The following is a 13141-nucleotide window of genomic DNA, read 5'->3' as shown; positions in this document are numbered from 1 at the left end:
TAGTAGATATGATTTACAAAGGCAAGTGTCACTCGGCTCTTTTTGAATTGTGATTGAGTGGGATGGCACCTGCAGTGAAATTTTCTTCTTGAACTCCATGATTTGGCCAAGTGAAGGCTGGAGAATGAAGAAAGAATAAGTCGGGGTACATTTTTCTCTTTGCTATGAAGAGTTCATGAGCAAAGTAAGAAAACATGTTTTATAACTCTCCTGCAAAAACTACAAGTGTTTGGAAATTGATGGATTTTGTAATCTTCTCTGTCTCTGAGTCCAACTGATTTCATTTATATAATGTGTAAAGTAAGCATGTAGTGCAAGTAGTGTCTACTGTTGTATCTTTTTTCAAAAAAACCTTGTCTCACTTTACTTGAAAATCATTTAAGTTTGATTCATCAGATTTGTCCTGGGATGTAGACTTACTATTGTACATAATTTATTAGGAATTGAGATGTAAATTTTCATTGCATCAAAATCACTGGTGAGCTCCTTTTGACTTCAGCATGTCCAAGATTTGCTGCTACAGTGTAATATCAAAAGATTTATCAGTATTTTTTTCACTCACCCTGATGATAATAATTTCCTTTTCTATGAATGAAAATACAAATCCATACATAAATCATTCTAACTAGGTAAGATTTTTGGGTTAGTGAACAGAAATTTAGCAGCTTACAAGGGATATGTGAATTGCCCATTTCAGTGGACTTTGTTCAGAGTGCCTTCCTCCTGCCCTCGAGCTCGTTGTATCTTTGATTCACTTTCAGAGCAGCAGAGCCATGTCCAAGATACAAGGAATACGAATTACGATAATTTTGATCATAAGCAAATTATCTCTGAAGTGTACATTTACTCTCCTCCTATTTTGTTTTAAAAGCCTTTTTAGTTCCCAATGCCTGTTATGAAGGATTTTTAAGAATACAGCACTTTCTCCACTTCTTATATCTCCAGCATTCATCACAGAAAAGGAAAATGTTATTTCATTTTTGTTGATATTGAAAATAGGTTCTTATTACTTGTTTAGGTTGAATAGTGTTTTCAGTTTATCCAGGACTATAATTTGTAGTATCGTCTGCTATATAGCTCACACAGCTGAAATTGTTATTAAACCTGTATGTGTTCTAGGACGGTAGACGGGATAATTTTTCCTGTTGATTATTAATGTAAATACTGTTTTTAAGGCAATGGTAACCAAGAGTGTTTTTCCTATTTACAGAGCAAGCTTTACATGGAAGGATTTAGAAGCCTAAAAGAAGGAGAACCAGTGGAATTTACTTTTAAGAAATCTTCCAAAGGCCTTGAATCAATACGGGTAACAGGCCCTGGTGGGAGCCCCTGTTTAGGAAGTGAAAGACGACCCAAAGGGAAGACAGTACAAAAAAGAAAACCAAAGGGAGATAGGTAATTACCTTATTTTGCTATTCCCCCTTTATTTTCTTCTCAAGTTTTTCTTGAAATTGTGATTTGAGCATTTATTCATTTGTGAAATGAAACCATTCTATGTAAATTTGGCTTTTATGTGTAGCCTAATAATTTAATTAAATGCATTAAGATGTATCAATACAACTACATAAATCACCTGCTTGGTTGGTTTTACTTAAGGAGGTTTTATTGAACTAGAGGGAAACTGCAAATGAATGTAATATTATTTTGAAAATACTGCTATTAGATTGAGAAGAGAGGTCAGTCTGAATACAGGTGAAATAGCATCATGTTTAGGTGAGAATTGTACATCCTAAAGAGACTATTGTGTGCAGTGGGGTTTTAAACTGTGCATCAGTAGTTTTATACAGAGGAAAGTGTAGGTGGTGCAGTCAGGGTTGAGATGTACATAATTTGATTAATTATAGTCTTATGTAGTGAACAGAGTATCAGGTGTTTCCAGAAGTTTTAATGCCTGGTGGTCTGAAGAAGTGTTGTAACAATATTTTATAAATTTCAGATTAGTCTTGAGAGCTGCACTTCTCATAAGTGCAGCAGACGGACTTTCACTGTTTCACTTTATTTTCTGCCTCTGGCTTGAAGTTCTGTAATCCTCTTCACTTTGAAGCCACCTACACCTAGTTCCACAAGGACAGCCTTCCTGCCCAAAAGTTCTTGTATTTAGGTGAATTTCCCATTTTTGACTCACGGTATTGCCCAGCCCAGTAGCTGTAAGGACTGAGATTAAGTGGAATCATACCATTTGTGAAAGATCGTAGTAGGAACATCCAAACAGCGAAGTTTTGCCTACAGTATTTGATGTATGGCATGGCTGAGAGTTGACACTCTTCTGCTGCAAATTCTGAAGCAGAGCAGCTTGGGAAAGAGGGGCTCACCTGGAAAGGCAGTGTAGCCCAGCCTCCAGAAACAGGGGATTAGGAGCCTTTGCTGGCTGCAGATGAACTCCACTTGTCCCCACCTCTGTTAAAAGGCTTCCTTCCTGCCCCCCTACCCCCTTTTTTTTAATTAAGGACTGGAAACAACATGATAGTTGTCCCTCTTTCACCTTCTTTGTAAAAGCTAGAGGCCATGAACAAAATTTATTGCTGCTGTAACAGATCAGAGTCCATAACCACAACAAGGAGAGACTTTGTAAGCTGGACAAAGCTTTCTTTTTGATTGCCCACCATATCTGGCCTTTCAGAGTTGTGTTGCATGCAATGGCTTTGAATTTTTTTTCTTCCCCCTCTATGCTAGGCTTCCAAGATAGTTCTTATTTAAACCGTTGGTATTCAGTGGACTGTAATTACTGATCTAGTTTAGGGTATTAGCATTACCATTGTTATTCATGTTTCATACTACAGCAACAAATAAAGGCCACAGCCATGCAGTCACGATACTGTTGCACATATATATATGAAAGAAGACAGTCCTTGCTTCAAAATCTTGAAATGTAAAGGGCAAGTTGCAAGTAGACCAGGAAAAACTACATATTGAAATAGACAGGGATTTGAACAAATGTAGATACCTGTAGTGCACAGCATAGTCAATGCAGAGGAAGCAGTACTTTCAGAGAGCGATTAGTCTTATCCCAGGGAAGCATCTAGAATATGGGGGATGAATCTTACCTTATGGCTGTTTCTCTTCAGGAGCTACAAAGGGAGCCTAGTTCCAATGCTGTAGATATTTCCCTTACAAGGCTCTGAAGTTAGGTGAGATGAATCCTACTTTCAATGATGTTTTCTCATAGCTAAAGCATAGAAAAAATTGAACAGATACGCCATGAAAAACAATGCAGAGGGATGATCCAGGAGACAATGTACTTCATGTTGACTTGCCTTTAAAGAAGGAAAAATTCAAAATTAAGTTGAAATTATTTGAATATGAAACATGGGCAAAACCACCTACCCACTTCTGTCTCAAAATTCTTATGCTTAAGTCGTAAGACACCAAAAAAATCTGAAATTTGAAATGTCTGAAATGGTATTGATATTACAGTTTGGTGAGGAGCAGTGTCTTTGCTCAAAGGAAAATTATTTTTGATTGAATGCCTAGCCAATTTAAAAAGTGCATCTCCAACATGTTTCTTGAAGATTGCTGTTGTACTTTGAGAACTGCCTCCATTTATGAAAGCTAATTCCACATTCTTGTGTTTATCTGTTTCTGCGTTATCAGTGTAACGGTGTGAGGACTGAGCCTCACTGAATCTCTTTAAATGGATCCCATTTGAACAGATCCAATGACACTTTAATGGTGTACGCAGGGAAGACTGGCAGAAAGAGATAGCAAAGGTGAGAAAAAGAAAGGGAAAAGCAGCAATATGTGCAGAGAGAGGAAAAAAAGTAATGAGACTGAGGTTACCAAATATTGGTGGTGCTTCCACAATAGATGGAGTCTCTGCAATTTGCAGAGTGTTGTTGCTGTGGGGACCTTGCTGTGATAATATTTCCCCTGCAAGGTTACTGTGGGCCACATGAATTTTATACCGTGGATGGAAAGGCTTTGTAATCGCTGTCAGTGATACAGAGCACTTGGGCATCTTTCCCACTGAGGAAGAGAAAGTCTGTTGTGGTCCATGTGAAATGAAACTGTGGCTATAAGCAGCTTGCGGCTTTAGATTCCCAGACCTTACTTTAGGCTATTGTAATACCCACTGTCTTACATACATATTTTTTCACAGTGTCTAGAGTATTCTGGGCTAGAGGGGAGGTTTCTCTGAGGAGACTCAGCTGGGATTTGCATCTGGCAAGTGCTGGGTTCAGAAGTGGTGTTCTATTGCAGAGATGCACAGCGGCGAGGCTGGTCTCTACCAAAGTAAGGCAGGGTATGAATTTGCAACAAGTTACACTGCGTCAGGTTGTGGCTTCCTTCATAGGAGCTCTTAACACCTGCTGAACACTCTGTGTTTTGCTCAACGTTGACAGTGAGCTGTCACAAAGCACACTGTGCTGCTCTCTAGGAATGACCATGGGGAGCTGATGCAAAAAGATGAAGTACTCTGAACTGACACCTTAATCACCTGCTCAGTAACACTATTGATGTTGAGTGTTTAGTTCTTCTTTCCAGTGATGTTTGAGACCCTTCTTAGGCTTACGGACTGCAAATACCACCATAGTTTTTGTTCTCTTACAAGAAAACCGCTGTGTGAAATGAGGTCACTGTGTCCCTACTGTCCTTTTTCCAACAGGAGCATGTACTTAAAGAGAGAGAGACTGTAAGAAATAGGGAGGTATAGCTTTCCATCTCTGGCCATCAGTGGTTTAGGCATCTCTTCAGTATCAACACCTAATCTGAAAAAGACTATTAAATGATGTGTTAAGTACCTGAGTTGCTGGATGCAACTTTTTCTTGGATCCTCTAGCAAAACTTGAGATTATTTTAGACAATAGGCTAGGAAGAGCAATAAACACCAGTCTGAGATGTGCTTTCTTACATTATTTTATTATGGATATTTGCTAACTGTGCCATAGTAATCCACCAAACTAGTATGAACTGCTTGTAACAGGAGCATCAGAATGCTGTTGGATTAAAAAAAAATAATACAATAAAATAAAAAGGACAAAACCCACTAAAAAGCCTGAGAGCTTTGCACTATTCCAGTACTTCAGGAAGGTTGTATCTTTGCTTGACTACAGTCATTAGGGACAAAGTTTTCCATATTTGCACTTTTTTTCAGGCTGACAACTTTTTGGAAGGTTTAGCACCAGTTCAGGTTTTTCAAAGAGTGGGATAAAACTATAGAGTTTTATTAATAGGGTTAAAAAAATAGGAAACTTTTAAACAGCACTTGGTGCTGTGGATCTGAGATTTGAAAGCTGGCTTGGAGATGGATTTCTAGGGCAACGGGTTAATCTTTCCTCATCTTTGTTCAGACTTATCCAACTCTAAGTTAGAAGCCTCTGAAAAGCGTTACTGCATATATTCATATCCAACAGCCCTTGTTAAAATCTCTACATCATGCATCTGTGTTTAAGGGAGGTCAGCAGCCACAGCCTTCATGCACACCGAACACACGGTGTGCTTCCAGGACTTGGTCTGTCCATCCTGATGAGAACAGAATCAGATCTCCAAGACCACATTATTTTCTTTGCCAGAAGAACAAAGGAAAGTGGCTTAAGGGAGGAAAGACAAAACAACTGCCACTAACTGGTGTGTAAAACATCCAGTATCTATGGACTATACACTATTTGGCATGATTTCACCTCCAGCCTTAGGGTGTAGCTAAACTTCAGTCTTCTGGAAATGCCAGGTGTAAAGCTATGGTAGAATGAGTGCTCCAGAGTGAGAGCCCAAGCAGGAAAGTCTTGCTCCTCAGGAGACAGCAAGCCATGGCTAGCCTGTCTTCTAACCCCAGATCCAGGACACAGCATCAGGAGTTGCCTTCCTCAGAAGAGAATGGATTTCTCTTCCTGCCTATTTCCATAGCACAAACAGTCGGGAGGCAGGATGGCGAGCTGAAAGATCAATATTTGAATGTTGAAACTGGGTGCAGAAACGATTACAGTTGTGCATAACAATATGTATAGTATTAGAATAAAAGGTTTTGTTTTTCAGAAGACATAGAGGAAATCCCCTTCCAAATTTTAAATGTAGAGAATGTTCTTTAATTTGCAAAGCCAAGTGCCCATAGTTAGATACAAGCTACAAAGCTTAATTTGATCCCCTACCAGCTGCGCTGCTTCTGGGATCAGGGTCAGTTTGAGTTATTTTGGGGTACCCAGGCACACTGTAGCGTGTTGGATAGTAATAGTTTGAAAGGCCATTTTCTGGTTTCATGCAATCTAGCTACCAAATTCATCACAAGGCACCTTGAAAGTAAGGGCTCTTTTCAGAGCCCACATTGCTGGTGAACTTGCACAACCACGTGGTGTTTCAGCCTGCTCACCCGCGTGTGGGCAGGAACTGGGCTTTTCAATTAGGCGTGCAAATTAACAAAGCACACAAAAATACTTGCTTCCTTTCCATCAGATGTGCCTTCTGATAGGGCTATTCACATGCTTCAAGTGAATGCAAATTTCTGTGCTAAAGCAAGAGCTGGCAACCTGCTGGCAGTGATACCACCAAGTGGTATCTAAGCCTAATTTTCTTCATTGCAAGCTTGTACTAAGAACAGAGTAGAGCTTGAATAAAGTTGTCTTTGGTATCTGTTTGTATGTGTGTACAGTTAAGAAGAGATAGGCCCCGAATTTTTCATAGTGTTTGTGAAAACAAATCCATATTTGATGCTAAAGTAAGTGGATACCATTCTGAAAATGTACAAGGAACAGATGAAGTGAGTAGGAAGGTGGTGTTTTTATGTAGCTTCATGTAGAGTAAAGCTGCACAGCAGATGGGTTTCATAAGTACATATACTGTTTTCGGAATGCAGAATATTTTTCTTTAATCGGATGTCTTCTCAGGCCTCATGTTTTCTGAGTATTTTGCCCTCTTTCACCCAGGAAAGAACTCCTTCTCATTTACAGTAATGTAACAGCATATATTCATGCCTTTGCTATGGTGTACTGATGCCTAGTGATCATACTGGAGTCTTACCTGTTGTAGTGATTCCCCACATCTAAAGGAATTTAGAAGCAAGAAAAAATTGAGAACTTTGCTAATTTTTACAGATTATGCATAACTTCAGTAAAGTGTATGTTAGAAGTATTTCAGTAAATAATTTGCAAAACTTAATTTCTGTTTCTGAAAACCTTCCTAATGTAACTTACATCTTCTTCCTTGAATGCAAATTCCAAATTTCTCTCTTGCTGTTTCATTTCTTACTATTGTACTAATATACTACTTACAAGTAGACAAGAATAAACAAAAAATGTGCACACATTTTCAGGGCCCACTCAGTAAGTACTTAAGACTATGCTTTGAAAGTAGTAGGGAGGAGGGCGTTATTTGAGAAGATCTCCCCAATCATGGAAATTTCTTTCAAAGCTGATATTGACCCAGGCTACAGACTGCAGTGTGGTGATGCTTTCTGCTCATGTGCTGTGCTATAGCTATTGCTGAACTGCAAGCGGAACTGCTTGCAGGATGAACTGTCTTTTAAAAAGATGCACACAGTCTGTGCTGTATTTTGCTACAAAAATGTTCTGTGTAAATCACTAAACCCCAAAGCTCTTCTACTACAGGAAGACACTTGGGTTTCTTTGTTTTCTTGATGTGTTGCACTCCAACATCACCTAGCAAGTGTACTCAAAGCATGTAATAAATATATAACACTGAAGAGAGATTATAGTGGTGACTCCAGATGATGGAAACATTTGCCATGTGTCCTGGCCTGTTGAAAAAGATACCAAGAACTTGGAAGTTGGAGAAAGCTGCATTATAGTACAGCTTCTAAATCAGATATTCCCAAAATGTTGCCTTTGATTTACTGCTGTTGATGAATCTGAAACTCTTCAGGAGGAATAAATGTTCTGGAGCCCTTAAAATTAAATAAAGCCTGTGCAGTGATGTAATTCCAAATCACTGCAGCTGTTTCTTTTATTAGCTGTAGCTTCATGTTTCTGTCCTTGATACTTAAAGATCAAACCTACTTAAATATGAATCATTTAAAAATGTAGATTTACTTCAATATCTTGTTTTGTCGAGAAGCTGAGCAGCTCATTATGTAAGAGGAATGTGTCACGGAGGTAGTCATCTCTGTCATGGTGGTGCAGTCACGCTACTGCTGTGCCCACTGTGCACAGCCCTCACCCCCCAAGTGCACCTACAGTGTGCCAGAGCACTTCTCAAACAGATAACAAGACATGGGCTATGTCCTGAAAGACATCATGGCTTTAAGGGCATATTTACACCAGGAAAAGTAGGTTTATTTTGGAAAATGTAGTGGTTTAAGCCACCCCTGCACAGCAATGTGGCATTCTCCATCCAGAAGCAGCAGGACTGAGTGGGACTTTGCAGTTGCTTCTTCTGGTTATGGGAAGCTGTTTAGAGAGGAGGCAGTGGAGCTCAAGTAGAAATGCTCCTGTGATGTCCATGGTCCCTTAGGCAGGGCAACAGGAAGATATTTCAAGGACAGTGGATAGGGAGAAGATTAGGAAAGGAGCAGGAATACGAAAACACAAACTTGGGGGGGATCAGGAAGGAGAGGGAAGAGAAAGGCTTGGGGAGGGGAGGACAGACCATTGAAAATCATGTCAATATGAGAAGTACAGAGTTTTCCCAGTTTCCAAATGGTCACCTCAGAGCTAGTGGTTAGGGCACTCTTCCAGGAGTACAGAGAACCCTGAAACAGCTCAGGCACAAACAGGGATTGAAGAAAAGTTTCTTCCATTTTGAAAGATTGCCGCAAGTCAAGAGCTGATGCGCAAGAAGCCAAAGTCCTGGACTGAGGTGATCCCAGTTGGGTCTGGGAGGGCTGATCTGAAATGGTACTTTTTGTAGTATTCTGCTTATTGTGTGTTTCTTGTTTACCGTATGACAAACGTGACACATAGGGAGTTTGTTTTGCAGAACCACCAAATGCTCCCAACTGTAACAATTGCTCAGTTTGAGCTTTGCCCTGAACGTATCAGGTGCTATGAAATAGCTAAATGCTCTATGGGCTCAAATATTTCAAATTGGGGTCATAGAATAAGGCTCCTCTGGAACATGATTTTGACTTTTTGTTGTGCTCCAGAATCCTGTGCATTTTGTTGAAACCAGTTAAACCACAGAATTTCATAGAGCCACTGCAAAGTAATCAATATTTGTAATGCCTGAAGATGTCTCAATGAGACCCCCAAAGTCAGTACCTCTGTAAGTGTGTTCAAGATTTAGCTGGATTTAGTGGCGAGTCCAAGCTTTGAATTGAGTAGGCTAAAGAAGAAGTATAAAAAGGTTATTTTATATTTCATGCAGCAAATGAGAAAAAGGCCACATAGGAGAATTTGCATGTTGATTTACAGGCTGTTACTACAGTGTAAACTGTTTCCTTCTCTTTTGAATGCTGAATTTGTAGGTAATGGGTAGAAATTAGCCTGAACGGTCCTCTGACTAGCAGTGAGGCTCGGAGATTTGGACCAGTTTTTCTTTGAAACTGCACTATGACATGGTAGGACAAGGATGAAGGGACTGGTTTCGGGGGAGAAGTTGCTTGTCCATGGACAAGAGAGAACAAAGGTGGCCATGGCCTAGCTGGAGGAATCGCGAGCTGAGGTCGGCATTATTGACGGAGCAGAGGGAGCTGGGTTTGCTCAGTGACAGACCCGTGAAACAGTTAAGGAGGAAAGAGTTGTGAAGAGTCACTATGAAATGTGGGAGTGAGCTAAACAATTCCTTTCTTTGATCTCCATTCATTTATAATCTTATTGGTGTTGAGTCTCCTGACACTAGAGCTTTTACAATGAATAGCTCTAAGTACAAAAATTGATTTAAATTGGGCTGGTCTTGTGTTGAATGGCTTTCTTTAGCCTAGAAGTTACTTGGAGTTTTACTCTTTTAGCTGTTGGACAGTTTAAATGCTAAGCAGTTAATTTACTTCAGACAGCTCTGAAAACAATAGCAAACCACAGACTGCTCTTATTTCATTGTCTGCAATTAACGTTGCAACAGCCTTTGCATCAAAGTTTAACCAGAATGCTTTGATTTCCTTAATGATAAATGGATATCTTTTGACCAATGCAAAAAGCTGAAATAGTTCAGTGTTTCAAATTCAGCTCCAAATTTGTTAGTGCTTAAAATTAGTAGCTCTACTTTTTTGTCAGGCTAAACTAATAATGTAAAACAAGACATAGCGTGTGTGTGTCAGTCTCTGTCTGCATAATGAGACAAGTTGTTATACAAAATTATGCAGTGTTGCTTCTTCCATCAATGAGAGGGAATCATCAGTATTTGGCAATAGGATTAGAAATTGTATGTAGCTCGGATGTAAGGAAAAGCCTATTTATTTACCTTTTAAAGGTTTTGTTTTATTTACATTCTCTTTTCTGAGTTAGTTGTTGTAAATAATTTCTTTCTAGCAAGTATATGAAAAATCATTAATTTCTTGTTTTTCCATGGTTTTGTACTGTGATAGATTTTTGGAGAAACATGGTTAGCTGCTCACATAATTAATTCTCGGAAAATGTACCTACCTCTCCTGTTAATAATTACTTAAAATGTGCGAAGCAATTCGGTTTTCCAAGTCAAAAAAGAACCCACAGGGTGTTCTAATTTACTTTTTGTTAAATAGGTTAGTGGGATTTTATGTTATTAAGTGTGGGAGTATCATTAATCACTTCACTTTCAGAATTATTGTCCTTAGGCACATTGTATAACATACGAATTTTACTTGGAGCTCAGAAATAATTTTATCAAATGGTTTGTTCCTGTTATTCCTGTGTTTCTAACTCACTGGAGCCTAATGAAGTTACCTTTCTCCTTTACAATCTATACATTTCATTTATGCGTAGAAGAGAAACATCTGGCATTTTTTTAATGAGAGCTGCACGCTCATTGACCAAACAAGCAGCAAGGAATCTGTTGTATGGCTGAGTATGGCAAGAAAATGAGGTAGCAGTCTCACTAATAATCAGTAGAATTTGTATAAATGGGTGCTGTTTCATTTTCTGAGTCAGCTAATCTTCTCTTTCACCCTTACAAGAAAACAAATGATGTTTAAAAATGCCTGATGTGGGAAAATGCCACTTTCAAATGTAGGGATTAGAAACATTTAAAACATATGTATCTGTGGTTAAAGATGCTGACTCTTAATTCTCTCCTGTCTAGAGTGTTCGTTTTTTATCTTTGAAGTTCAGTCATTGTTCCACGTCGATGCCATTGGTTTTATTTTTGTATCCTACAGAAATTAATTCATACTGTTTAGATCCAAACTTTTAAGAATATTTGTGAATGTAACATATCAACAAGTTTGTATTTTACACAGCCTATGGAGCTGGATTTTGGAATTTGCTTTTTTAGTCGTTCTTTTGTGGAAGAGAAATCTTTCAGGCATGAATTGATAGTCCAGATCTTTTGAGGTCTGTCTGTGCTAACCTATGACCTCTCTTCTTAGGAGGTCAACATCTGAGGGCAGGAGATTAAGGCAGTTAAAAGATTGGAATGGGAACTGGAATGGAAAAATTAGCCAGCACATTTTGGGTGGAAAACATCAAAGTCATCAAACAATTTGCTTATTTTAAACTCAGTTTAAGGGTAACAAGCTAATTGTACTGTGTTTGTTGACGCAAGCAATTTATATTATTTGAGGACATTAACACTGAAGAATTTTTTTTTTTTTTAATTGCAGAAACACAATGCCTGTTCAGTATAAACATGCTACTAATTTTGTATACTCAATGCTTTTGCGCAGCATTTTTTAGGATAACAATTCAGGATCTGATCATACAGCCTGTATGCACTCAATCAGCTCTATTTCTCACAAACAGCAATAAAATGTTGTGGAACCTGAATCTTGTTTGTGGTCTGCTGAACACCCCTGGCTCTCATCGGAGAATACAGGTGCTCTCAGTACATGGGAAATACTATTTCCATATTAAAAATTTCCTGAACGTGGTGCTTTAAAACATTGGTAAGCATCTATTTTTGTTACAGCTTTTCAAATGTGAATTCCTTTCCAATGCAAACTTGTCACCAAGGAATGTTCTTTCATAGATTATAAATTGATTTAAAAGAAAACAGCACTATCCGTTTGTTCTTATCTGTCACAGTCCAAAATTCATTAGTATGTGTTTTTAGAAGAATGAGGACTTAATCTTTCATCTGTACAATCGATTTCAAAGATTATTTTATCTAGAGAGTGACACCTTTCCACATGTTAAAATTATTCAAGTTTAAGGATTTGGTAAGGAATAGCATTTTCTTCTGGCTTGCTTAATGTGCAAATAAAAGTGGTTTCAGTATCACATACAAAAACCAGACTAGTGTTTCTGCATGGAAAACCACCTGGCAGGAAGGAAAATGAAGAGTTACAGGTATCTCACAGCTGAGACTCTGACTAACAGTGCATGTATTCTGATACTTGTCCTATAGGTATGGCTACTAATTCAAGTATGATAAAATAGAGCTAAGCTCAGGCAAACAGCCATTTGTAAGCCTCAGTCTAACCTCCACACATTTTTATTGTTCTTTAGATAGTGAGGGGTAAGAGATTTAAACCCCTTTGCAAGCGTATAACTTTCCAAACTATTCCTCTAAAGGCTGAAACCTTCCTTCTGTAGCTTTTTAGCCCTGACTTGCATGTGAGAGGAAACTGAACGAAACGGTCGCCAACATTTCTTCCTCCTTCATGGAAGGAAAAGAAGGGAAAGCAAGAGGAGCTGGTGCAAACTGCAGCAGCCCATGGACCATTCCCAGGGACACAGGCACCGATGTGCCGCCTTCCTGCCGTTCCACTGCGTTGGCTGGAGAAGCTCTACCAGCGGCAGGAGCCAGGTGTGCCCAGCATCCCTGGTGGCACTGCCACAGCCGGCTGGGGCCTCCATCCCCAGGAGTGCCGCAGGAAACAGGGAGCATTTGAAGGGAGCAGGACCAACCCTGAAGGCTGTTCTGTCTTAGAGATCTGTTCTCTGTTTGAATTCTGGGGGTAAAACACGGTAGCTTCTGACAAGCCATTTTGTGATTCTTGCTTGTCAGCCCTCTCTGTGGTTAAATAACTCAGTAGGATTGATGGATGGAGAGCTAATTCTTTCTGTTTTACAGAACAGCTTTGGTTACCCACTTTTGAGAACACATGAATCACTGTGAGGGAACAGAGAACTTGTTAATTAATAAAGGAAAGAAGTTAAGCAACTACAAAGTTAGTGTGCTTGAC

General features: G+C 39.1%; 1 protein-coding gene across 3 annotated transcripts in view; it reads left to right on the top strand.

Moving 5' to 3' along the window:
• LIN28B (lin-28 homolog B) overlaps nt 1–13141 on the top strand; it is a gene marked incomplete at both ends in the record, with an annotated part of 85263 nt that overhangs the window by 47329 nt on the left and 24793 nt on the right. For all 3 annotated transcript variants that reach the window (XM_082047191.1, XM_082047189.1, XM_082047190.1), the window contains one exon: nt 1211–1395. In XM_082047191.1, coding sequence (XP_081903317.1) covers nt 1211–1395 — 185 coding nt within the window. The remainder of the gene's footprint in view (nt 1–1210; nt 1396–13141) is intronic.

This window comes from Streptopelia decaocto (assembly GCF_964273445.1).
Source record: "Streptopelia decaocto genome assembly, chromosome: 3".
NCBI classification, from domain to species: Eukaryota; Metazoa; Chordata; class Aves; order Columbiformes; family Columbidae; genus Streptopelia; species Streptopelia decaocto.
The sequence above is the reverse complement of the archived record's forward strand: the minus strand, read 5'-3'. Positions and strand labels throughout refer to the sequence as shown.